Below are 26,870 nucleotides of genomic sequence, written 5' to 3' on the forward strand. Positions count from 1 at the left end.
TAACTGATAGAGATGGACAGATGAATGGATGGACAAATGGAAAGACAGGTGTTATGCATCTGATGGATAGGTGGATGGATGGATGGATGGATGGATAGATGGATGGATGAATGGAAGAATGAATAGATGGATGAGGATGTTACTCAATGAATGTGACCCTCTTACCAGTTCCAGTTTTCTGAGTTTCATCTACTCTCAACGTCTAGCACAGTGACCTTCACTTAAGGGACCCCAGGAATTCATGAGAAGTGAAAAATAGGTAAGTGACCATGTGGTCACTGCCTTTCCTAGGCTCTTGGTGCCTTTGCAGAGCCCCTGAATCTCCCTTCACAGCCTAGCATGACTCTCTCCAGCAGCTCTGGTTGGAACCCCCAGATGCCCATCCAGTTTTGGGCTCCTGGGAAAAGTGGAGCTGTCAGCAAAAGAGACCAAAAGTTGAAGCCCAGAAAGGACATGGCCTACTGATGTGAATTTTCCCCAGAGCCCCCAGGTCCTGGGTCCAGAGGAGAAGGATGGATCATGTGAGGTAAGCAGGAGTCCTAAGGACAGTTCTCCAGAACTTCAGAACAGACACAAGAAGCAGCAAATTCTGGACCCCCTGTTCCCAAGATACTACTCAGCAATAAAATGGAATAAACTACTGATATATACAACAGCATGCAAGAATCACAAGAGGCCAGGCATAAAAAAGTACAGAGTATGATTCTATTTTTATGAAGTTCTAGGATGGTCAAAACTAAGCTATGGTGACAAATCAGGAAAGGCTGCCTCAGGGAGGAGGTGATATGAGGGAAATTTGTGTAGTGATGGAAATATTCTACATCACAATTGGGGTAGATGCATGCATTTATCAAAACTCATTAAAATATGTGCACTATATATAAATACATTATATAAAATGTGTTAGATATAAACATATAAGTATGTTATACATGATAAGTATATCATGCATATGTGATAAAATATGTATGTAAGACACTGTAATGGTGGGTACATGACATTAGGCTTTTGTCAAAACCCATAGAGCTGTACACCACAAAGAGAGAACTATGGGCTTTAGTTGATAATGACGTATGGATATTGGTTCATTAATTGTAACAAAAGTGCCACACTCATGCAAGATGTCAACAACAGAGGAAATTGGGAGGGAAGTGGGGTGTATATGGGAACTCTGTGCTTTGTACTCAATTTTTCTGTAAACCTAAAACTGTTGTAAAAAATAAAGTCTTAATTAGAAAAATCACTTGTTATATAAATCCATTATTTATAAATGTACATAAATATATGTATATAAATGTATATAAATATGTAAATATAATTACATATATATGCATTACATGTAAATTAAACCACAATAAAAAATGAAGCAAGATATAGGCAACAACATACAATTAATTTATAAAAAATTCAAAGTAGGTTTATCTGAACTATACTTTTTAGGGATACATAGATAGGTGACAAAACTATAAAGAAAACATGGAAATGGTTAAAGTAAAAGCCAAGAGTATGGAAGCACAGATACTTTCAGGGGGATGCAGAGTGTTGAGATCAGAGAGACATATAAAGGGACATCTAGAGTGTGGTCATTAGTGTTTTATTATTTGGTCTGTGTTGTGCTTACACTACTTTTTGCTTTCTAACTATTTGGCTAATGTCATCTATATGGTTATACTAGTACATATACTGGGGGTGCCAAAAAAATGTATACACTTGACTTGTCTTCATCTTTTGTTATCGGTATATATTGAGTATTACAATTTTAATACAGTTTTTTCCTTTCTTAAAATGTGTAGGCATTTTTTGGTACCCTCTGTATATATCAGTAAAAATATATACATTTATATATATAAAATATATAACAGTAAATTATAGTAAAAAACTGACAAGGTAAGAGAAATCTGATGCTCTGACACTCATCTTTTGGTGACATTTTACAAGTGCTTCTTTCCTACACAGCTCAATATTCATAAATGAGATAATTTTTTAAAAAGCTCAAGAAATATTCAGTTTTGTCTGACAGAGAAATGAGACCAATTCGTATGACACACTTGATTGCATCATAAAGGTTTCCATCAGAGGGCAACTCAGACAAATTTAATCAAGAAATGACAGAATGGAAGAAATAATTTCCTTCATTTAAGCTCACAAAACTTTTTAACTAGAATGCACAAAAACTTTCATAAATCACCAAGGAAAAGGAAAACAAGCCAACATAAAAGTAAGCAAGAGGCATAAATACGTGTTTCCCAAGTGTGGAAAGAGGAAAGCAAATCCACATTCAGATGCTCAAACTCACTGGTAATTGGAAAATATCAAATTAAACAGAAACGAGATGCAACTTGATACTCAATGGATCAGAAAACCAAGAAGGCAGATAGCAGCAAGTGTGGGAAAGATGTGAGGAAATAGGACCCTTGTGCTCTGATGGTGGCAGCGTAGACTGTTGAGGCATTTTGGGGACTGGCAATACTTTATTTCATGAACTGACTGTATTTGCTTTGTGATAAATCACTGATCTGCGCACTTAGCCATTTGCATCTTCTGCATGTTATACACTTTATAATATAAAAAATTTAGTTAATATTGAAGGGAAGTAGCTATAAAAAATGCAGACTGTATGATGCCATATATACTAAGGTCAAAAATAGTAACACCTAAACTTTGAAATTTAGGGATGCATATTTCATTAGTAAAAATATGTTATTCTCTAAGGCACATAATGGGGATGAGATTAATATCTTTAGAGAAGTTGGTTAGGAAAACTCCAAGGTCCCTCTGTGTAAACCCTTGGAATAGGTAACTCACAAAAAAGAATTACAGTCAATTAAAAAATATAGGAAAAGTTATTTATACTCACATCAATGTAAAGAAAATATGTAATATTATTTCTCTAATCTTGAGTTAGCAAAAGTGAAAAAAGTCAATAATACCAGGAACTGTCATGTGCTGTTGGGAGATGTACACGAGTAGGGCACTTTTGGAAAATGTCTTGTTGGCTTCAAATGGAATTGGAGGAGTCATCTCCACTCCCCACATATTTCTGATAAGTCAGAAACGCGTTTGGTTGTAAGTTACAAAAAGGCTGGCTTTCAGGAACTTTAACAAATAGGGCTTTATTTTTGTCACATAAGGAGAAGTCTAGAGATGGACTGTGCTAGCTTTCATTCCGCGGCTTGGCAGAGATCACAGTAAGTTCTGGGAGGTAAAGAAGGAGGAGGGAGGAGGGGCACGGGGGAAGCCCAGCCCCCAGACCAGAGGGGCGGCCAGTTACCTCCTAGGCCGGCCTTTACGTCTGATTCAGCTGCTTTCCCGGCCTGAGGCCCAGACCCGGTTCCTGAATATCCAGACCCTTCCTCACAGCCCAGTTACTCCTAAATTCAGCACCCTGTCCTCCTTCAGCACCACGGACAGCACCAGCCACCCTCTCTGGGACTCGCCAAGGACTGGACTGGGTGTCTTGGCTAAAAAGAGAGCCCCGCCCCCTTCCCCGTGGGCAAACACTGATGGGAGAATGGGAAGAGACTTGGGGACCGGAGATGAACAGGATAAGGGCCTCCCAATCTAGGTCTGCCCTTCTCAGACGTCTTGCCACCCTAGGAAATACAGGCCCTATATTCAGTCAGAGAGGGACTGCTCACATACCCTTGATTTCTTGCCTCGAAGGGCAGACTCCACCCCAATCTCTTCAGAAATCCCTCCCTGTCTGGGGTAAACCCCCTTCCCCTCCTCCAGTACTTCTTATAGGCGGTAAGGGCCTCTTTCCCCAACATGCTGATTCATCTCTCTCTCTCTCTCTCTCTCTCTCTCTCTCTCTCTCTCTCTCTCTCTCTCTCTCCTCTTCCTCTCTTAACTTTCTCTTGCTTAGTCTCTGGCTGGTACTCAAATGGAGCTCTGGCAGACAGAGCAAGGCACACAGTTCTTTACTGTCTCTAGCTTGGTACCAAATCCTGGAAGATTAAAAAGATATGCCTCAGTGTCTGTCGGATAATGAAGGAAAGAGCTGTAAGGAGGTTGACGGAGACATCGTCTTGAAAGCGATGGAAAACATTCAGTGCGTTTGGGCACATGAGGGACATTGCTTAGATTGGGAAACCTGAGCTGTAACCTCAGGAATATATTACTGCCAATGGGAGACCTAGAGGCTACAAGAGGGAGATACGTAAGGAGAGGGAAATTAGGTGGTCACCCATGGAGAAGAGGAATTGTGGAAGTTGGAGGAGCTGTGCGAAGACAGGGAGGGATATTTTGTACGCCTGTGTGCTGGGCTCACAGGAACTGTGAGGAGGGGCTAAAATCCAGTCATAAGTTGTCTCACCCTGCACCCAAATTGCTCGCCTGTCTGGCACTGCAGTGAATGCTCCACCTCAGCCCCAGGCTCTATCCATAGGGTCTCTCCCTGCAGATGAATTCAGGAGTTCACCCAATGCTTCCTGAGGCCTCAGGGGTGATCCAACCCTGGGGTATGTCCTACATGGAGTGCATTCCATGCCAGGAGAGTTTTTGGAATCCCGTTCCTCTGTCCCCATGAGAGGGGCTCCAAAAAATCTATCTGGGGAAATTAGACACTAAAACTCCACATCTCTCTTGAGGGAAGTAGGTGTTGGTCTTTAGGAGGTTAGAGTTTCAGAGTACAGGAGGAAGGAAGGGTCCACCCTGCTGTGGTCCAGGTGGAGAAGAGCTCTGCTTTCACTTCCCCTGCAGTGGCCCAAGGGAGAGAGGGGTGTTCCCTGTTGAAGAGAGAAGTTTGGGGCACAAACCATACATTTCCATCCAGAAAGAGTCCTCAGGTCTCTTACCACCCAGGAGTCACCCCTACCTCTGGGCTGGAAGAGGTGAATCAGGTGGCATGAAATGAATCTACATGATCCTTTGCAGCCCTGAGATGCTGCAGCTGCTGTTGCCACAACTGTGAGGGCAGCAGAGGGTCTGAGGAACAGGTTTCTGGGTAGCGCTGCAGTCAGACTCTGTTGCCCGCATTGGTCCCTGGAGGATGGTGCAGGTTCAATCTGTAACCTTCAGTCAGTGACAGCAAAGGCGGGCCTGCCTGTGCATCCTATCCCATTCTCCAGTCGAACCCATGGATAATCTGACCTGACTTTAGCCCACTCGACTCACTCCTTTAGATCCTGGAGGTGGTCCAACAGACACCAGAATCCTCCTCTGGCCACAGGCCCTATCAAGAGCTGAAAGAGAGGGGGCCGGCTCGGTGGCTCAGGCGGTTAGAGCTCCACGCTCCTAACTCCGAAGGCTGCCGGTTCGATTCCCACATGGGCCAGTGGGCTCTCAACCACAAGGTTGCCAGTTCAATTCCTCGAGTCCTGCAAGAGATGGTGGGCAGCGCCCCCTGCAACTAAGATTGAACACGGCACCTTGAGCTGAGCTGCGGCTGAGCTCCCAGATGGCTCAGTTTGTTGGAGCACCTCCTACGAGGTTGCCGGTTTGACTCCCGCAAGGGATGGTGGGCTGCGCCCCCTGCAACTAGTAATGGCAACTGGACCTGGAGCTGAACCGCACCCTCCACAACTAAGACTGAAAGGACAACAACTTGACTTGGAAAAGAAAAAAGTCCTGGAAGTACACACTGTTCCCCAATAAAGTCCTGTTCCCCTTCCCCAATAAAATAAAATTAAAAAAAGGTTGCTGTGTCTTCCACATCCCAGGTCATGTACCCAAGGCACAGTGGCTACTAATATGTTAAAAAACAACAACAGCAACACTGAAAGAGAGAGCCCAGGGCCGATTCCACCTCCTTGGGGACCCAGGAACACATAGTTGCCCTCTGAACATCTGATTCTCCAAAGCGCAGGAAAGTGAGAATACTTTCGGATTGAGAGGTATTATGCAAAATATAGCTCCCAATATATGACACTATCTCTGAAGTGACAAGTAGCCAAGGGTCCACAGGAAAGTACCCCATGGGCCAACTCTGCTGTCTTCTCTATGACCTTCTTCCCAGCCCAGCCATACACGTTTGTTCTGTTCTTGGTGATGGTACCTTCATTCCCCTGCTACTAGAGTCAGGGCTTGGGGAGTCATTCTGGATGCCTCCCTCCCCCCCCCCCCCACCACACCTCCTTTCAAATTTCATTTCCCAAAGTGTCTTCCATCTCAAGTTTTTCCTCCATCACCATGCAGGTTTTGTTCTCCCCTTCCCCAAAATTCACAAGTTTCCTTCTGGTCTCTTGGCCTCCTGTATTTCCCCTCCAGCTCTTTCCTACACTGGCTTCAGAGGGACCATGTCAATACCTCTGTGACTGTGCCACTTTCTTGCTCAAGAACTTTCCATGGCTCCCCATTGCCTTCAGATAAAGCTCAAGCCCATCACTTGTCTGTCTCCCCCCAATGCTTGAACTAGTTGAGCATCAGGACTGATTCAAATATTTTTATGTTAGTTTGCAAATGAACAAGGGAATAAATGAAATGAGTGAAGGTGTGTGGTGCTTCTCTTACCTCATCTGAACCTTTTTCTGCTCCTGGTGCCCATCCACATCCCTAGCAGGCCACTTCCATGAAGGTCCCAAGGCCATGGCTATGAGGGACCTGCATTTCCAGTGCAGACGACTGCATGGGCCCAGGGGGCAGGACTCGGGGGCCCTGGTCCTTCTTTGCGGCCTCACTTGGGCAAGGTCCTCACCTCCTCTGAGCCTCAGGGTTCATTTGCCATGTGCAGAAATGGGGCTGGATGACCTCAAAGAGTCAATCACAGCAGACTGTGAGTCTAAAGTCCCCTCTTCTGGGCTTTGGCCTTTTGTTCTCGCCACAGGCTTCCTGTGTAACCTTTTTCTGCCTTCCTTCATCTGCAGCTTTCTCCTCCCTCTGAGGGACCCTAAAAGGCATGCTTGCCCAGGGCCTGAAGAAGGGGTGTCACTGAGGCCGCTGCTGCTGCTGCCCATGCTGTGGAGACGTGAGTGAGCCAAGGGGAGAGGGGACCCCACTTGGGGAGACCCGGGAGCTCCAGGCTGAGTTTCTCCCTCTCCCAGGACCCCTGGCTCAGAACCTGAAGTACGGGCTAGACCTACAGGAGTCTGTGATAATGCAGGAGGGCCTGTGTGTCTTTGTACCATGCAAATATTTCTACCCCAATATTACCTCTGGACCTCTCCACTGGTTTTGATTCCAGAAAGGGGTGGATATGCATGGTGATCCTCTAATGGCCACAAACAAGCCAAAACAGAAGCTGCAGGAGACGACACAAGGCTGATTCTTCCTCCGCAGGGATCCTCAGACCAACAACTGTTCCCTGACCATCAGAGACGGCAACCTGAGGGATGGTGGGACACAGTTCTTTCAAATGGAGAAACCCTTCATGAACTACTCATATTTAGATAAGATGCTCCCTCTGAAGGTGACAGAGATGGTAGGGATCCAAGAAAAGGCCCTAGGGTATGGGGTGCCAGAAATAGAAAAATGAAGGTTCTGTTCCTCTTGGGGCTGGGGCGAGAATAGCCATGACAAGACCATGGGGGCAGGTTGACAACACACCAAGGGGCCCTAACCTCTTCTCTTTGCTCACCAACCCTGACCCACACACCTCACATCATCATCCTGGGTACCCTGGAGTCTGGCCACCCCAGGAACCTGACCTGCTCTGTGCCCTGGGCCTGTGAGCGGGGCGCGTCCCCCATCTTCTCCTGGACCTCAGCTGCCCTCACCTCCCTGGGCCCCAGGACCCTCCTCTCCTCCATGATCACCCTCACCCCTTGGTCCCAGGACCACGGCACTAACCTCACCTGTCAGGTGAAGTTCCCTGCAGCTGATGTGACCGTGGAGAGAACCATCCAGCTCAACATCAGGTGTGAGAGCTGGGCCAGGACGCCCGGGTTCCTAAGGGGTAGAGCCAGGGCAGAGCTGGACCAGGGCTTGAAATTGGGGTCCTGATAGTTCACCAGGAAGGGAATGCTCTTACCTGTTTCCATGGCTCATGGGGGGAAAAGCTCAGTGTCCACCCATCCATCACCATGGATGTAAAGGCTGCCATATCCGTCTGTCGCAGATACTCAACAGAACACAGCCATCAGCATTTTCCAAGGAAACAGCACAGGTAAGAAAGGACCTCTTCTCTCCAGGGCTGGGATAGATGCAGGGTCTAGTTGGTCTCAGAGCTCCAATTGGCTGGAGAATAAGTGTGATATATACAAGAAGCCAGACACTGAGGACAGATGCGGAGAGAGCACAGGTGGAAAGGCCCCACAAAGCTCAACTCCCTGAAGTTAATCTTTTGCTTGCTCACAGCTTTCTGTGACCATATCCAAAGGAAACTCGCATCCCTCTCGCTTCACCATTCTCTGATGTTTTACCTCCTCCAGCTTCCCCAGGCTCATCTTTGGCCCATAACTGCATTAGTATGCCATACCCCTGTCCTGAGCCCTCTGTCTTCCATCCACTGGACAGCATGGGCAGCTCCAGGGAAACCATCTGGGCCACTTCTGGAGGCCTGAGACTGGGACTCTGCCAGTCCCCTTCCTTCTCAGAGCTAGTGTGGACATCGCAGGATGAAAGAGACTCCAGCTTGCTCACCTCATGTCTCCTCTCTGTCTCTCTGTCTCTCTGTCTCTGTCTCTGTCTCTCTCTCTCTCTCTCTCTCTCTCTCTCTCTCTCCTTTCTCTCTCTCTCTGTCACCCTCTCTTTGCACTTCTCTCCCCAAAGCCTTCGAGATTCTGCAAACCACTTCGCCCCTTCCCATACTGGAGGGCCAGGCTCTGCGGCTGCTCTGTGCTGCTGACAGCAACCCCCCTGCAGAACTGAGCTGGTTCCGGGGGTCCCCATCTCTGAACACCACCTCCATCTCCAGCACCGGTATCCTGGAGCTATCTCGAGTGGAGATTGCAGAAGAAGGAGAGTTCACCTGCCAAGCCCGGCACCCGCTGGGCTCCCCAAATGTCTCTCAGCCTCTCTGTGGTCTGTGAATGTGGGGACCCCTGGGGGCAGGACCCCTGCGTGCTGGGGAGGGCAGAGGCACCGCTGACCCTTCTCCTCCCTCCCCACAGACCCCCCACAGCTGCTGGGACCCTCCTGCTCCTGGGAGGAAGAGAGTCTGCACTGCAGTTATTCCCCCAGAGCCCAGCCCACCCTTCTGTGCTGGCAGCGGGGAGAGGGAGGGGAACCTCAGCAATGCCTCCTTCAAGGTCACCTTCAGCTCAGAGGGTCCCTGGGCCAACAGTTCCCTGAGCCTCAGCGAGGGGCTCAGCTCCAGCCTCAGGCTCAGCTGCAAGGCTGGGACCCAGAGTGCCACTGTCCTGCAGCTGCCAGATCAGGGGGTCTGCTGGGGACTGATGTCTGGGTGAAGAGGAGCATAGACCCCTGTAGGAGTTTCCTACGGCTGCCATAACAAAACACCTCACAGCTGTGGAGGCTGGAAGTCTGAGGTCAAGGTGTCGGCAGGGTTGGTTCTGTGGCTGTGAGTATGTTACAGGTGTCTCCCAGCTTCTGGGGGTTTGCTGGCAATCCTTGGCGTTTCCTAGCTTGTAGGAGCATCACTCTAATCTTTGCCTTCTTGTTTACATGCCCTCTGCCCTCTGTGTGTCTGTGTATAAATTCCCCATTTTTATGAGGACGCCAGTCATACGAGGCGTGACAATTAAGTTCATGGACTTGTTGCAAAGATGTTGGTAAACTTTTTTGCTATCAGAGAGATTATTTATTATGAATTTGTACCAATTGGACAAACAGTGAACCAAGTTTACTATTTGGAAGTGCTGAAAAGGCTGCGTGCAAAGGACGACCTGAACTTCTGCCAACAATCACGACAATGCACCAGCTCACATGGCACTGTCTGTGAGGGTGTTTTGAGCCAATAAACAAATGACTATATTGGAAGACCCTCCCTACTTACCTGATCTGGTCCCCAATGACTTCTTTCTTTACCTAAAGATAAAGGAAATATTGAAAGAAAGACATTTTGATGACATTCAGGACATCAAGGGTAATCAACAATAGCTCTGATGGCCATTCCAGAAGTAGAGTTCCAAAATTGCTTTGAAGGGTGGACTAGGCGCTGGGTCAGTGCACAGCTTCCCAAGGGGAGTACTTCGAAGGTGCCCATAGTGATATTCAGCAATGAGGCATGTAGCACTTTTTCTAGGATGAGTTCGTGAACTTAATTGTCTGACCTTGTATTGGATTAAGGGCCCACCCTAGTGCTCTCATTTCAACTATTACCTCTGTAAGACCCTATCTCCAAATAAGGTCACATTCTGAGGTATGGGGGTGCTGGTGGGGTTCAGGAGAGTTAGGACTGCAATATATGAATCTAATGAATTGTGTGGGGAGCACACAATTCAAGCCATAACAACCCCAGAGAGATGGAGTTTGGAGGAGAGACATCCCAAGTCCCAGACAGGAAGGGCTGGGGGGTGTAAAAGCTCCAGTCCTGAGGCCAGGGAGGGGAATGCACAGGGAGAGGGGTGAGTCCAGGGTATACAAGGCAGCACAATGCCAAGTGACTGAGTCCTGGATGGGGACTGGGACACTAACGGAACACACAGAGACAGAAGTGGCCAGCTGGGAGGGTGCCGTGGAATGGAGTTAGAATTGACACAAAACTCACATTATCTATGGGTAAACCAGAACCCAGGGCTGGCATGGTCCTGGGAGTGGTCAGGAGAGTTGGTATCATGGTCCTGCTTTCTCTCTCCTTTTGTGTCATCTTCAGGCGAGAGTGAGCTCCAAGGGTCGAGGGAGAGGCCTGGGGTGGGAAGAGCTTAAGGTCCTGGGACCGCAGAAAACCTGAGCTGGAGGACCCTCGGCTGGTTGTAAAGCCAGGAGCTAGCGAAGGGAGGCTGAGTGCTGGCATAGATCAGCCCATAACCAATGGGCCAAGTATGGGGTCTCTTCCCAACTACCCCTGGGTCAGTTCTTGGGTTAGGGGAGCACCTGGTGACTGGACCCCCCTCCACCCTCCTCACTGCATTCTCTTCATAGGGAGTAGGGACAGTGTGCCGACTCCATGACGCAAATAACCAGGCTGAAAAGCCCAGGGTTGTTCCCTTAGAGAGAAGGCCCGCAGGAAGAAAGCAGCCCAGCCCGTGCACAGCACAGACCGCAATGTGAACCGGGTCGTGGGCTCAGGCTCCAGGGCGAGTGACAGGACTGAGCTCTCACTCAGCATTATTCCTTTGGGATGCCGCTCGCCGTAAGGGCCTTCAGGCTTTTCCCTATTAACATCCCACGCTACCCAGAGTTCCGTAATTGGTTGTTTTAAACTATAGATTCAACCACTTGAGTGCTTCTGCCTCTGATGAAATATGAATGTAGTCCAGTTGCTTTGTTGGGGATGTTTATGCCTCATCTGTCAGATTATCACCTTCCCTGGAATATTTTATTTTCTCTACACACAACACAATGCAAATATCTCAAGTGTACAGTTTCATGAGTTTTAATTTTTATTCTGGTTTTCTTTTTTTAAATCAAATTTATTGGGGACACATTGGTTAATAACATTATATAAATTTAATGTGTACAACTTTACAATGTGACATCTGTATACCCCTGTTCACCACCCAAAGTCTGGTCTCCTTCCATCACCATATATTTTACCCCTCTGCCCTCTTTGTCCTCCCTCGAACCCCTCCCTTCCCCTCTGGTGTCCTTCTGTTGCTGTGTCTGAGTTGGTTTTGTTTTATATCCTATATATGAGTGAAAGCATATGGTTCTTGTTCTTTTCCATCTGACTTACTTCACTTAGCATCATACTATACATGTTGTCACAAATGGCCCTCGTTCCTCTTTTTTTATGGCTGAGTAATTGAAATATTAGCCTTTTCTTCTGGCGTTGAACACTGCGGAAGATTAGTGACCCAAACTCCTTTACAAGGAAGTGCTGTACACAAGCCCCGGCATGGACAGCATCCAAAAGTCACAATTCACACTCCCGTTTTGCATTTTTGAAATTTATTTAATATCAGCTTTTTTGAGGTATAATTTACATTTATATAAAATGCACCCATTTTAAGTATAAATGACTTTTGACAAATGTGTATACCCTGTAACCATGCCCCTAATCAAAATCAGGACCATTTCCATCATGCCCCTCAATTCCTCTGTTTCTTTTGCCAGTCAACGCCCTTTCTAGCAGTCACCAATTTCTATCACCATAGATTAGTTTTGTCCATTCTGGAATGTCACATAAATGGAACCATGCAACATTTACTCTACATATCTAGTTTCTATCACGTTATGAAAAAATGTAAAATTACTAAATGTGTATGTGCCCAATAACAGAGCATCATTCATCAAAATAAATGAACCCAGACTGACAGAGCTGCAAGGAGAAATAGCTACGTCCACAATTATTCCACAAGTATTCTCTCAGTACCTGAGAGAACAAGTAAATAGAAATTTGTGGGGGTATTTTTATTTGTAATTTATATAATTCCCCATATTATTGTTGCTGGTGGATCTCAGGGAATGAAACCCTTAGTGTGTGCTGAATCCTTATCTTGTCAGGAATCATGATATATCTTTTCCATTACTTTATTTTCAAATTTTCAGTAAAGTTTTTTCTTTTAAACTTCTTTCCCCTTTTTTAGTCAGTATCACATAGTAGTTCAAAACATATACTCTGGAGCTAGACTGCCTGCGTTCAAATCCCGTCTTTCCCTGCTTACAAGCTGTGTGACTTTGGACAAATGATGTACCCTCTCTGATCTCTATTTATTTTCTGTGACATAGAAATGTTAAGAGTATCTGTATCGTAGAGTAGTTATGAGGAGTGCTTCAAATAGTACCTGGCATATACTAAGCACTGTACTCATTATACCATTCAGAATCATTCTGTTCTCTAGCATGTAAGTCCCAAGGGCGGTTTGCTGCTATTGTTACTGTTTTATTCCTTGTTGCGTACTCAGGGCCTAGAGGAGTGCTTATCATATAACTCACAGCAGGTACTCAACAAATACTATATCATTGAATAACCATATTGTGGATCTCATTTTCTATTAAAATCTATGTCTATATCTTTTGATTGGTGAGGTTCATCCACATACACATATTTTAGTTATGGTTATTAACAGCACATTCTTTTGTCTTTTCTGTGCTTTGGCTATAGTAGAATTGTGCAGTTGACTTGTCATGTATTTTCATCTTCTGTTTCTTAACATGGACAGCCTTCTTTCTGTCTTCTATTTGCTCTGCTACAGTGAAGCCCTTTCCTCCTCGTCTGAGAACTATTAGTCTTTGCCTCTCTGAGCTACTGTTTGAGGGTTTCCAGGTCATGTTTCTGTAGCCTGAGGGTGTTGTGGGCAGACAGCAGATGTGAGCGAGATTGTCTGGTTGCCCTCCTTACTGCAGGACCTGATGTCTGCTCTGCCTTCTAAGATATGCCATTCCTGCCCTTACTTTATATTTCAAAATATCTCCTATCCCCATTTAGAATTTGAAATATATTTGTTCTTTATTTGTATTGTAACTTCCTCTCCTGGAAAACCATAAGCTGCACGGTATCAGGGGCTGTGTCTGCTTTCTTCATTCCACACACAGCGCCTGGCACTTTGCCTAAACAAGGGGTGGCACTAAAGTTAGAAACATTGGTTTTGATTCTGGCTCAGTGATGTATTTCTATAAATGTTTGTCTTAAAGGCAATGCATATGATCTCTCTTAGCCTTAGTTTTTCTGTTTGTAAGATGAATATGGTCACAGCATCCTCTACCAGCATTTCTAAAAGAATGAATGGGATTAATACAAATACTCTCTAAGAACTTGCCAAGCTTAATTATTAGACATTTTAAAATAACTGGGTGGGTAAATGATGAAAGTTCCATCAGTTCCCAATCCCATTCTGGTCTTGGCTGCTTCCCCCCAGACCCTTTTGACCAGCCGTGAATCCCTTCTCTTCTTTCCACTCGGGCACATCAGCACCAGTTCTGGACAGACAGCCCTTCAGACCACCTGGCCCCTGATGGCAAAGAGGAACATGAGTTCCCCTACACTTTCCTTAGATTTCACAATCTGAAGCCTCAGGAGCCAGAAGGTGCCAACACTGAGTCCTCAGAGATCAAGACACATAAGTCAGGAGCTATTTTTTCATAGTTCTGGAGGCTGGAAGTCTGAGATCAGTGTGTCAGTGGCCTTCTGAGCCCTCTCTCCTTGGCTTGTAGATGGTTTTCTCTGTGCGTCTTCACATGGTTATCCTTCTGTGTGTGTCTGTATGCTAATCTCCTCTTATAAGGGCACCAGATATGTTGGATTAAAACACCCTAATGACCTCACTTTAACTGAAGTATCTCTTTAAAGGCCCTATCTCCCAAACTAACAGAGCTGCAAGGAGAAATTATGAGGTACTGGGGGTTAGGACTTACAATTTATTAATTTTATGATTTTCAGTCCATAATCCTCAGTGTCTGATTATTTTAAAATTAAAATAATCTTGGCAATGGTATGAAACCCCTATGTAGAAGACCACAGGACTTCTGTCCAAAAGAACTGAGTTTAAATCCATCTATACCACTTGAGTAAGTCACTTTACTTCTCATGCCTTGCTTTTGCAAAGCAGAGAAATCATCCCTATCTAATCAGATTATTGTGAAAGACCAAGAAAATAGTACACATGAAACAGCTAACAAAAGGCCTGACACAAAGCTTGTTGTGAACACTGACTGCTTGTGCCAGGAATTTTGTTAGTTATTACAGAAAGTTTCTGCTAGCAATTTCCCCTATGACTTGGAGGGACCAGTCCCAGAGGCCACAGCATCAGATATCTGTGTCACAACCTGCTCGAAAGTATTCATGAGTCCCCCAAATAAAGTTTATGTCCTTCATCTTTCTGTTCCAGGCTTTCCACACTCTTGTCCATGCAGACCTCGCCAACCTAATTTCTTACTAGCCACCCATATTCCATGCCAATTCCAACAGCTTTCTCTTAGATCTCCAGCCTCCACTCCCACAATGACTGAAGAAAATAAATGAAGACCAAGAAGAAGGTGAAATTCTTAAGAGTAGCCAGGAAAAAAAAAAGACAGAATACATTAAAAAGACCACAGACTAACAGGTGATTTTTTCAGGGGCAATATATATTTTTTAAAGAATTTATTGGGGAAGGGGAACAGGACTTTATTGGGGAACAGTGCGTACTTCCAGGACTTTTTTCCAAGTCAAGTTGTTGTCTTTTCAGTCTTAGTTGTGGAGGGCGCAGCTCAGCTCCAGGTCCAGTTGCCGTTGCTAGTTGCTGGGGGTGCAGCCCACCATCCCTTGTGGGAGTTGAGGAGTTGAACTGGCAACCTTGTGGTTGAGAGCCCACTGGCCCATTTGGGAATCGAACTGGCAGCCTTTAGAGTTAGGAGCACGGAGCTCTAACCACCTGAGCCACCAGGTTGGCCCTTCAAGGGCAATATGGAAAGTCCAAATCCAATGGAAAAATATCTTTGCTCTACTGAGAGAATTAAATGTAAGTTTAGAAGTTCTACTTAATGAACATTATGTTTTAAGACTGAAGGTGAAATAAAGATATTTAAGACAAACCAAAAAACAAATGTGAGCATTCATGCCCAAAAGATTTCTCAAAGTAAATTCTAAAAGATATAATTTGGGTATTAGAAAAGTGAACCCAGATGTAAGCTCTGAGATGCAAAAGGGAATGAAAACGTTAAAAAAAGTGCAAACATGGGAGCAAAGGAAACAAATATTTATTGTGAGAAATAATGATGATATGTAGAGGGGTCAAACATAAAATATAATATTGAAATACCATACTATAGTAACATAATTCAAGAAAGTGTAAATAGAGTTTGTAGTTTATAAAGTCTTTACATTATTCAGGAGAAAATTAAATGTTACAATAAACTTCAGATTTTGATATTTTGTTGTTGTCATCTCAAGGAAATTTTCTAAAAGAATTGACACCATGTTTATCACCTCCAAGTGAGAGGAAGTAGCAAAGGTTTTGTAAAAGTTACTCAATCAACCAGAGAAACAAGAAATGAGAGATTAAGAGAAAAAAATAAAATAGAACATATAGAGTACAAATATAAGATTCTGTATTTAGAACCAAATACTTTTTAAAAATCACATTAGGGACAAATGGACTTAGTGCTCCCAATAAAATACAAATGTAATCAGACTGGGGACAAATGCAGGTATATATTGTTTACAAGAGATCTATGTAAACCTAGATTAGTGTTTGATTAGTCAATCAATTCTGGGGATTATAGCCTAGTCATGATGACACATAAAACTGGTCATCACAAGTGTATTAATATCAGAAAATATATACTTTACAATAAGAGGTAAATGGGACTAGTTCATAATAATTAAAGAGTCAATCTATCAGGAAGATACATTTAAAATGTGCATGCACATGAAAACATAAGGCAAAAACTGACAAATTAAAAAAACTTATGCTAATCCTCCATCATAGAGGGAATTTTAATATATGTATATTTTACAATAACACAGACAAGAAAATCACTAAGGATATGTCATTATACTACACGTGAACATTAACAAACTTAACCTGTAGCCATAGATAGAAAACTTCTCCCAATGTGGGAGGAATACACACTCTATTTGCGCATAAAAATATTTGAAATGGAGCACTTCAAAATATTTTACCATACACTGCGCCATGAAATAAATTCCAACACATGTCAACAGATTGAAATCACACAGAATATGTTTTCTGATTCCAGGGTTATTAAGGTAGAAATCCAAAACAAAAACATAGCTTACATTTATAACATGTATATATTACATTTATGATTGCACAATATATTATATAATAAAAATATCACTCTCTATATAGCTGTTTGTAATTATTAATGGAAATTTAGAAAATTCCTTATAAATAAGTCATAGATAAAATAATCACAATGTAAATTTAAAATTATTTAAAATTGAATGATGAAAATACTAATTATAAAACATATAGTATAAAACTAAAATAGTTATTAGAATAAACATGTATATATAAATTCAGATGTATATATTAGAGATGAAGGAAAGCTAAATTTTAATAAGCTAAGATTTTATTTTAAGAACTTAGAAAAATTAAAAATAAAATAAACCAATAGGAATCTGAAGAAAGAAAATATTAAATGTAAAAGCAAATATAATAGAAAATATATTTAATAGAGTGACAATGTCAAAAACTGTTCTTTGATATGAACAATAAAACTGACTCAGTTGAGATTAATCCAGAAATAAATACAGAAGACAAGAATAACCAGCATCCAGGAACATAAAGAAGACATCACTCGATGTAGCAGGAACTAAACAGGAAGAAATGAAAATCTTTTACGACCATAAATTTAAAATCTGTAAAAAATGGGCGAATTCCTAGACAAACATGTTACTCAAACCCGAGCCATTATTCAGCAGGTGTCTGTTTGTACTCGTGGCCATCTCTCAGCCCAGATGAAATGAAAAACCATTGTACTGACGAATTTCTGCCACTAGGGGGCCTCCCTTCAGCGCTGTGTCTCTCAGGTTCCTTGTGATTGGGTGTGTAATGGTCCATTTCTTGCCATTCCAGCATATCGTCAGAACCATTTGTAAACCAAGGTGGGATGTTTCCTCCTCATACAATGGTCATACAGAACATCCCATGAGGTCATAGGTGTGATTTCATTAAAAAAAAACACACACACACACACAACCCCCCAAAAAAAACAAACAAACAACAAAAAAAGCTAAGACAATACCAGGAGTGGGTATTGAAGGAGATTCGCGTGTCGCATCCTCAGATGTTCTCACAGGTCCTTGTCCTGCTCCGATGCTGGAGGGAAGCCCCCAAGATGGGGCAGGACCTGGTGTCTGCTCCTTGTCTGCTCTTCTCTGACAGGATCGCTGAGGTCTCTGGTTTGTGGGGTGTCCACCCTCTCAGTACAGAGGGGGAACGAGCTGCAGCTCTGAGGTTCTTCTGTGAACCAGGAGGCCGGGTGCTCTGCCCCAGCTTCCGTGGTCTCTCCCCAACCCCCTCCCCCACACTGCCTTCCTTCTCTTTTCTCCCACAGGAGCCCAGAAACCCTCCGAGTCCCAGATGCTGCCGCTGCTGCTGCCCCTGCTCTGGGCAGGTGAGTGGCTGTGGGGGAGGGGGCGGGACAGGGGCTGCTGCTGACCCTCCTTTCCCCACAGGGTCCCTGGCTCAGGATAAAGACCACTGGGTGACAGTGCAGAGGTACGTGACGGTGCATGAGGGCCTGTGTGTCTTAGTGCTGTACACTGTCACCTATCGCCGGTACTACTGGACTGACTCTACACCAGCTCAGGGCTACTGCTTCCGGGAAGGGAGGGGCAAAAGAACTCAAGTATCCTCCAGCGGCCACAAACAACCCGTACTGTAAAGTGCAAGAGAAAACCCAGGGCCGATTTCGCCTCCTCCGGAACTCCGGACCTACAACTGCTCACTGAACATCAGAGACGCACAGAGAAGGGACACAAGGACATACTTCTTTAGGGTTGAAAGAGAGTATTATGGAGACATATAGTTACAAAAAGAACCAGCTCTTTGTGCATGTGAGGAAAGGGGTCAAGGAGAGGACACACGGATGGGTCCTGAGGGCACCCAGGGCAGGGCTGGGATGAGACATGCTGCTCCTCATCTTAGGAAGGACCCAGGGAGATACAGGGGTAGAGGACGCTGGGGCTGGCCTGAGGCACAGGCTGCTCTTGCGGGGCACACTCGGGGACCCCATCTCCAGGGCCTGAGTCTCTGTCTCTTTTCTCCAGCTCTGACACTGACACCTGATATCCACATCCAGGGGACCCTAGAATCTGGGCACCCAAAGAACATTACCTGTACAGTGCCATGGGCCTGTGAGAGAGGGACTCCCTCCACCTTCTCTTGGATTGGGGTCAACCTCACCTTCCTGGGTCCCGGGAACTCCCCACTCTCAGTGGGCACCCTCACGCTGGGGCCCAAGAACCACGGCACCAACCTTACCTGTCAAGTGATGTTCCCTGGAGCTGACATGAGCACAGAGAGGACCATCCAGCTCAATGTGTGTGAGTGCCCCACCAGGACACCGGGTCCCTGAGGGCAGTGGGTGTCGGGGAAGGGGAGGCAGGGCCTGCGTGGAGGATACTTGGGGACTCTTCTTGGAGGCATGGCTGGATGAAGATGGAAAGAACACCCAGACCCAACCACCATGCTCATGACCACCCCATCATACTGCAAGTGGCCAATTACATATTTCTGTTCACATGCTCCACAGAACCTGACTGTCCGTGTCTTCTGGGGAAACAGCGCAGGTGGGAGAGGTCCTGGAGTCTCCCCCCTCCAGCCTGCCACAATTCAAGCCTCAAAGGGATCTCTACATACCCCGGATCTGACCCTATTCCTTCCCTGCCTAGATCCCACCATGGCTCCCCTATCCCTCAGCGGGGAGGCTGAGAGCATCACCTGTGTGTAAGCTTCTGTGGTCAGACCTATGTGTGTCAGTGCTCCTGCACCATGTCACAAGGTCTACCTCCTGGGTGGTCTCCCCTGGTCTAGATAGAATGAGCTCTTCCTCAAATGTCCTTCCTTCTGCCCTGGCATCATCAGGCTGCCTCTCCTTCCCCAGGCTCATCTCATGGATCTTCACCCCTACTGGCCCTTGCTTGCAATGCTTTTCTCAGAGACACTCAGAGACACCGGAATTTTCCATTCCTGTGTCTGTGGGAGGACAGAGGAAAGGAGGGCCTCTCAACCCTGCCCTTTTGGCTCGCTCTGTCTCCCTAGTCTCAGAGGACCTAGGCAATGTCACCTCCTTGCTAGTCCCTGCACCTGGTTTGTGAAACAGATGGCAATCCCCCTGCCAGGCTGAGCTGGTTCCGGGGGAGCCTGACACTGAACCCCTTCCAGCCCTTGCATCCTGGGGTCCTGGAGCTGCCCCTGGTGGTCTCAGGAGATGAAGGATGTGGGGACAGAGTCCCAGAGAGCAGTTTCCAGGCTCTGGGCCTCACGTGGGGGGTGCTGGCTCAGGTGGTGGTTGGTCATTGGCGGCTGATGTAACTGCTGTGACTGTGTTGGTTGGTTGGCTGGTGGGCAGGCAGAGAAGCAGACGGCGAATTGCGGATGGTGGGGCTCCTGCTTCCTGTGTCTCCAACCCAGCGGCCAGCGAGAATATAGCGGTACTGCTCCCCTATCTATGGCTCCGTGGGTGTTCCTTTTTGGCCTCACCGTATCCTGCATTCTTATGTGGGGAGTGGGAGCTGAGACCCCCATTACACCCTGCATGACAGAGGAGAATTCACTTGTCGAGCTCAGCACCCATGGGACGGGTCTCCTACCACATCTCCTGAACCTAGTTGTGCAGGGTGAGTATAAACAGGACACCTGCATTATGAGGGGAAGCCATGAGCAGGATTAAGGTGTGGATATAAGGAAACTCACACCTCCACCTTCCCCCCTCCCCTTCCTTTCCTAGGTGCTTCCCATTCCTGCCCTCAGATTCGTGGGAAGTAGCAGGGCTCTTGGCCCTGGTTCTCACCCTCCTCCTGGGAGCTGGCTTCCTCCTCACCTATGACCTCACCTGCATTACTACACCAGGTGAGAAGGTTTCTCAAGAAGTCCTGGATTTGGAGACACCTTGGCTTCACCCATTTTGTTTTTTCCAGAGCAAACCCTCCGCAGAACTAGTCTCTCATTTTAGAACCTGTTTCTCCCATTGGTCAGAGGCTTCCACCAGGATAAGGTTGAAAGGTGTGACTGAGCCCCTTCTTCAAGGTGGTGCTGAGATCTGGGCTACAGAGCCCTGGCAGGTGGATGAGGAGCCAGCCAGCCAGCGTATCCCGAGACCAAGTCTGCACAGCTCTGTGGAGTAAGGAGGTGCTGGATGACTCTGCCCTGCATCCGACCCAGAAATAACCCTTCACCTCTGGTTCCCAGGGCTCTTCCTGATAGTTGTACCTCAATGGTTGGGAGGGCAAGTGAGGAGATAAATAAAAATTTTAAAGTATTAATTTGGATTAATTTGAATCATACTCCATGCGATATTTTGCTTTTGTAAAATGTAAGTTTTGGTAAACCCATAATTCAACCCCGTAATATATTGTTATAAATTCCATGACATCTTATCTCTAAAACAGTCAATTTTAAAGTAATTTTTCAATTAGAAAAAGCAACTTTTATATTTATCCACATATTAACCTATTTGATTGCTCTTTATTTCTTTGCATACATTCAACTTTCCCTATAGTATCATTTTCTTTTTTCCCAGTTTTGTTGAAAATTAATTGACACAGATCAGTATATAAGTTTATACAGCATGATGGTTTGATTTGCATATATTATGAAATGATTACCACAATAGGTTCAGCTAACATCCATCTTCTCATATAAACGCAATCAAAGGTAAGGAAAGAAAAAAGGAAAATAAATATTTCTCTTTATGATGAGAACCCAGGATTTACTTTCCTAGCAGCTTTCCTAGATATGGTACAGCAGTGTCAGCTACAGTCATCACGTTGTACAGCACATCCCTAGTACTTATTTATCTTGTAACTGGAAGTTTGTATCTTCTGACCACCTTTCTCCATTTTCTCCTCCCTGTCATTTTCTTTTTGCCTTGAGAACTTTTTTGTATATTTCTTGTAGTGCAGGTATGCTGGTGATGAATTCTGTCAGCTGATGTTTGTCTGGAAAAGTTTTTGGACTCGTATAGTTTCTAACGAGAATTCTGGTGTAGTTTTTTTTTTTAATCTTTCTTTGTTTGCAGTTTGTCTTTTTCTCTGGCTGGTTTATTTTCTCTTTTTCACTGGGTTTAAATGATATGATTAATATGTGCCTTTGTGTTGGATGTGTATGTGACTGTGTGTATATGAGTATGCATGTGTGTGTGTGTGTTTGAGAGAGGGGGTGAGAAGGAAAGAGAGAGAGAGAGAGAGGTAATACTATTGTGAGTTTGTTGAGTGTCTTGGATTTGTGGATTTACAGTTGTGATCAAATTTGTAAAAATCGAAGCCAATATTTATTTAATTGTATATTTTTTATTCTTCTTGTCTCTTCTTCTCTGAGTCTCCAATTTTACATATGTTATATTGCCCAATATTATCTCACAGGGCCTTCAGCATCTGTGCACTGTTATACAGCTTTTTTCCTTTATATTCTTAACTTAGGAGCTGTTTGCTGTTTGCTACATCTTCAAGTTCATTAAACATTCTACAATGTTGACTCTGCTGTTAATCTCTTCCAGTGAAATTCACCTTTTAGATAATGTATTTTCCCCTAGAAGTTACAGTTCCTTCATTTTTAATCTTATATTTCTCTTGTTATGGTAATGTTTTCCTTTATATGCTTGAGTATATGAAATATATTTGTAAGGACTCTTTTAATGACTTTGTCTGCTAAATTCATCTCCTCTATCATGTCTGAGCATGATTCTATTGAATGGTTTTTCTCTTATTACATGTCACATGTTCATACTTCTTTATATGTCTAGTAATTTTTCACTGAGTGGTGGACATTGTTAATTTTATGAGGCTGAATGCTTGGTTTTGTTGTATTTCTTTAAGAACATTGGTCCTTTTTCTTGAAGTCAGTTAAGTTACTTTAATGTTGGGCCATTGTTTTTAAGGCTCTTTAGTTTTTAGCCCCTCTCCTAAGTAGGTTTGGTGTTGCCTTTATTCTAGGGCTAATTTTCTTTCACTTGAATTCCATGCCCCTTTTGGAGATTTGACTGAATGCCCTTTATATTCAAGGAGGTATCTTCACTGTGTCTGGAGGGACTATGCACACGTCCAAGGACTTTGTAAGTTCCAGGAATTTTCCATCTGACAGCTCTCTGGTAATTATTTTCTCCTTAGAAATTGTCTTTGTTGGCCTTATGGGGTTTCACCCCATGCATGTGCCAATTGTCATTTTGCGAACCACTCAAGGGACCTTTGATGAAGACCTTGAACCCTTTCTCTGCAATGTTCTTTCTTATCTAAAACTCTGATGTACGTATTTCAGCCATGTCTCCTTAATTAATGCTCAATGTCTGGCTTCTCAATTCAGTGAAATATCAGGTTATTTTACCATTACAAACTACCTCCTAGCAGGAAACCTGGGTGATTGTAAGTCTCATCTCATATTTTTCCTTTTCTCAAGGATCATAGTTATTCCCTGTCTGTGTCCCACGTATAAAAATATGGGTTCCCTGTATTATATTCAGTATTCTAGTTGTTTATAGAAGAATATTAATTCTGGAGTCTGTTAGTCTCTCATGCTCAGAGGCAGAATTCCTCAGCAGACCTTTGAAAACTCTTTTAAGGAGGTATAACTTATGTAACATAAAATTAATTCATTGTAAGTATACAGTTCAATGATTTTTTGTAAGTTTTTAGAATTGTGCAACCATTGTCATACATTTAGATTAGCCTAGAAAGGACACTTGAGACCCATTCTCTTCACAGCTCCAAAAAATCATTGGTCTGCTTTCAAGCTGTAATGATCTGTTTTTATGAACATTTCATATAAATGGAATCATATAATACAAAGTCTCTTGTGTCTGTTACTTTTCACTAAATATGAAGTTTTTAAAGTTCATCCATGTTGGAGCACATGTCACTAATTTTTAAATCAATACATCTTATTGTATTAATTAAAAGTGATTACATTTTATTCTCAATATTATTCCATTGTATGGTTATATGCCACATTTTGTTTATGCATTCACCAGTTGATAGACATTTAGATCATTTCCAGTGTGGCTTTAAGAATAGTTGAAAAAAAATCTAAAATTTTTTAAAAAGAGAGTTAAAAACAAAACAAAAAACTAAATAATTTATAATAATAAAAAATAATCTCAATTAGAAAAAGTGAAAATATTCAAAATATCTACTGTACTATGTTGTTTCAAATAAATATTCAGTTTTTAAATTTTCCCTCAAAAAAGAGTAAGACTGTTAGTTCCACTTTTGAAATAGTAGTGTGAGATGCTCCAAGGACTCACTCTCCCATCAAATAAGCATAACTAGTGAAAATTATTATTATTTTTTTACTGGGGAATATTGGGGAACAGTGTGTTTTTCCAGGACCCATCAGCTCCAAGTCAAGTTGTTCTTTTCAATCTAGTTATGGAGGGCGCAGCTCATTGGCCCATGTGGGAAGAGAACCGGTGATGTTGGTGTTATGAGCACAGTGTTCTAACCAGCTGAGTCAACCAGCCACCCCGAAAATTAGTTTTAAAAAACAACCAATTGCATTCTCGGGAAATTGTCCTAAGGCAAGCATCAAATGGTGAAACAGGTATTTAAGAAAATTTGCTAAAATTCGGGAGGAATGATGTGAGTCTGTGGCTTTAAGAGTACCATCTACACCCTCCCATCCCTAGTCCAGCTCAGTATGAAAGAAACTCCCTTCCAGCTGCATGGTGCCAAGAACACAGTGCTCCCTCCCCTCCAAGTCCCAAGTTGAAGGATATAGTATCTTCTCAGGAGGGGCAGACTGCTAGCATTTTCCATCCCCTGCCAGCTCTGCATTGAGGTGAATGCAGCTGAAAAGTTGGGGACTCTCTTCTTCAGGATGCCCCTCAGTACATGGGGCAGAGGTTGTCACACAAGAGTGGCATGCTGAGAATATTGAGAGTGATATGGAAGGGCATGGTGAGTCATATTTTCTAGGGTGACAGAAATGCTCCCTATCTTGATCAGGGTTTCAGAGGAATATATGCCAGTCTCACCAAGTGATGTCTCTGAGCTCCCATGGGAGCTCTTAGTCTGTTCTGGTTGCTGTAAGAAAGAGCCATATAAGGTCAATTAAGTTCATGAACTCATCCTAGAAAAAGTACTGCATACCTTATTGCTGAATATCACTATGGTCACCTTTGAAGTACTCCCCTTGGGAAGCTATGCACCGACGCCAGTGCTTAGTCCACTTTCAAAACAATTTTGGAACTCTTTTTCTGGAATGGCCATCAGAGCTGCTGTCGTATTACACTTGATGTCCTGAATGTCATCAAAATGTCTTTCTTTCAATATTTCCTTTATCTCTGGGTAAAGAAAGAAGTCATTGGGGACCAGAGCAGGTGAGTAGGGAGGGTGTTCCAACACAATTCTTTGTTTATTGGCTAAAAACTCCCTCACAGACAGCGCCGTGTGAGCTGGTGCATTGTTGTGATGCAAGAGCCATGAATCATTGGTGAAAAGTTCAGGTCGTCTAACTTTTCATGCAGCCTTTTCAGCACTTCCAAATAGTAAACTTGGTTCACTGTTTATTCAGTTGGTATAAATTCATAACGAATAATCTCTCTGATACCAAAAAGGTTAGCAACATCATTACAACAAGTTCACGGTCTTAATCGTCAGGCCTCGTAGACTGGGTGGCTTATAGACAACAAAAATTTATTACAATTCTGAAGCTGTGAAGTTCAAGTTCTAGGCACTGCCGTTAGGTGTCTGAGAAGGACCTATTGCCTGGTTCATAGGCAGTATCTTCTCACTGTGTCCTCACATGGTGAAAGGGGTGACAGTGCTCTCTGGGGTCCTTTTTGTGAGGGCACGAATCTCATTTATGAGGGCTCCACCTCATGACCTAATCACCTTCCAAAGGCCTCACCAACAAATACCATCACACTGGGATTAGGGCTTCCACATCTGAATGTGGGGACATATTATTCAGTCCATAGCAGATGCTGAAGCTGTAGTTGGTCAAGAGTCATCAGTCATTCATGTTACTCAGGATAAAGGTGCATTTGGTCATTTTGTGGCTTAGACAATGTTCTTGCTTGTATCTGTGCGGAGACATGACTGGGGTGGTCTTGTTCCACCCTGGTCACAATGGCCTTTCTGCTGTGACACCCTGTGATGTTGTATGTGTTCAGTAGGAGAACAGCAGCCTGCCTGTGAGTGCCAGCAGGGGCTGCTGTACTCTTTCTTAAAAGAAAAAAATTTAGAGTAATGGGGTATAAAGATAGGAGGCTGGAGAAGTCAACAGGGGTCAGATCACAGACAGCCTTGGGTAGTAGTGTAAAGAGTGGTATTTGCTTTTGGAAAAGAAATACTTCACGCTGAGTGTCAACACGCACACACCAGTGAGTAGCAATCATAATTAATCATAAAGTACTGAACTTGCAAAGCTTTCCCTTTACTGGAAATTAGTGAATCCAGGTTACCCTATTGTAGCATTTCAGTCACCTTCTTGCCTCATAATATACTATCTTGACTTGAGGAGAAAAGTATGAAGGCCCAGCTAAGAGCTCTTATGGTATTACATGACCTTAACCTAAATAGAGCAAAGATGTGACCTGAATAACCCCGCATGCTATAGACTGTGTCTCCCAAAAAAACTGTGTTGAAACCTAACCTTCAATGTTTTGGTTTTAGGAGGTGCGGCCTTTGGGAAGTGATTAGGACATGAGGGTCGAGCCCTCATGAATGGGATTCATGCCCTTATAAAAGAAACCCTACAGAGCTCTCTTGCCCTTTCCACCATGTGAGGACACAGTGAGAAGACAGTATCTATGAACGAGGAAGTGAGCTCTCACAGACCCCGAGTCTGCCAGTGCCTTTATCTTGGACATCCAGCCTCCAGGACTGTGAGAAATGAATGTTTGCTGCTTAAGCCACCCAGTCTATGGTGGTATTCTGTGATAGCAGCCAGAAGGGACTAAAACACCAAGGGAACCCATTTTCTTATGTGGACATCACAGGATGAGTGTGTCTGGGTGGAAATCATTTCAGATAGTGAGAATGGGAAGATACGGAAATGTTTGCAGGGTCATGGTGACAGAATTTAAATTGATATTGCCCCCCTGGCAGAGACTCGGTTCTATTGAGGGGCAGTGAAAAGGGCACAGTCATAATTTGTAGGTGAAGTGAGAATGAATGCAGCCTTTCCAGAAGAGCAACATTTGAAAATGTGTCCAGAACCTGGGAAATAGTCCCTGTAGAGCTGTACTTCTCTGGGACGCTGATTGTCCCAGATCCTGGTTCCCCAGGGCTTCACAGGGGTCATTCTGTGCCAGTGGAATGGAAC

The 26,870-nt window shown here is 44.2% G+C and overlaps 2 protein-coding genes across 2 annotated transcripts; both read left to right on the forward strand.

The window, feature by feature from the left end:
- The first annotated feature begins 6,672 nt into the window (after positions 1 to 6,672).
- LOC109438397 (sialic acid-binding Ig-like lectin 6) lies at positions 6,673 to 14,026 on the forward strand. The gene is given in 11 exon segments (XM_074315872.1): positions 6,673 to 6,712; positions 6,764 to 6,904; positions 6,981 to 7,352; positions 7,517 to 7,795; positions 7,994 to 8,041; positions 8,647 to 8,879; positions 8,988 to 9,225; positions 10,567 to 10,657; positions 10,963 to 10,984; positions 10,986 to 11,070; positions 13,839 to 14,026. Coding segments are annotated over 11 exon segments (1,737 nt in total).
- A 3,943-nt stretch (positions 14,027 to 17,969) lies between these two features.
- On the forward strand, positions 17,970 to 20,737 carry LOC109438398 (myeloid cell surface antigen CD33). Its single transcript, XM_019718235.2, is given in 9 exon segments — positions 17,970 to 18,003; positions 18,065 to 18,216; positions 18,218 to 18,314; positions 18,317 to 18,404; positions 18,406 to 18,449; positions 18,656 to 18,934; positions 19,283 to 19,337; positions 20,341 to 20,462; positions 20,640 to 20,737. Coding segments are annotated over 9 exon segments (969 nt in total).
- The last annotated feature ends 6,133 nt before the right edge of the window (positions 20,738 to 26,870 follow it).

This window comes from Rhinolophus sinicus, linkage group LG11 (assembly GCF_036562045.2).
Source record: "Rhinolophus sinicus isolate RSC01 linkage group LG11, ASM3656204v1, whole genome shotgun sequence".
NCBI lineage: Eukaryota > Metazoa > Chordata > Mammalia > Chiroptera > Rhinolophidae > Rhinolophus > Rhinolophus sinicus.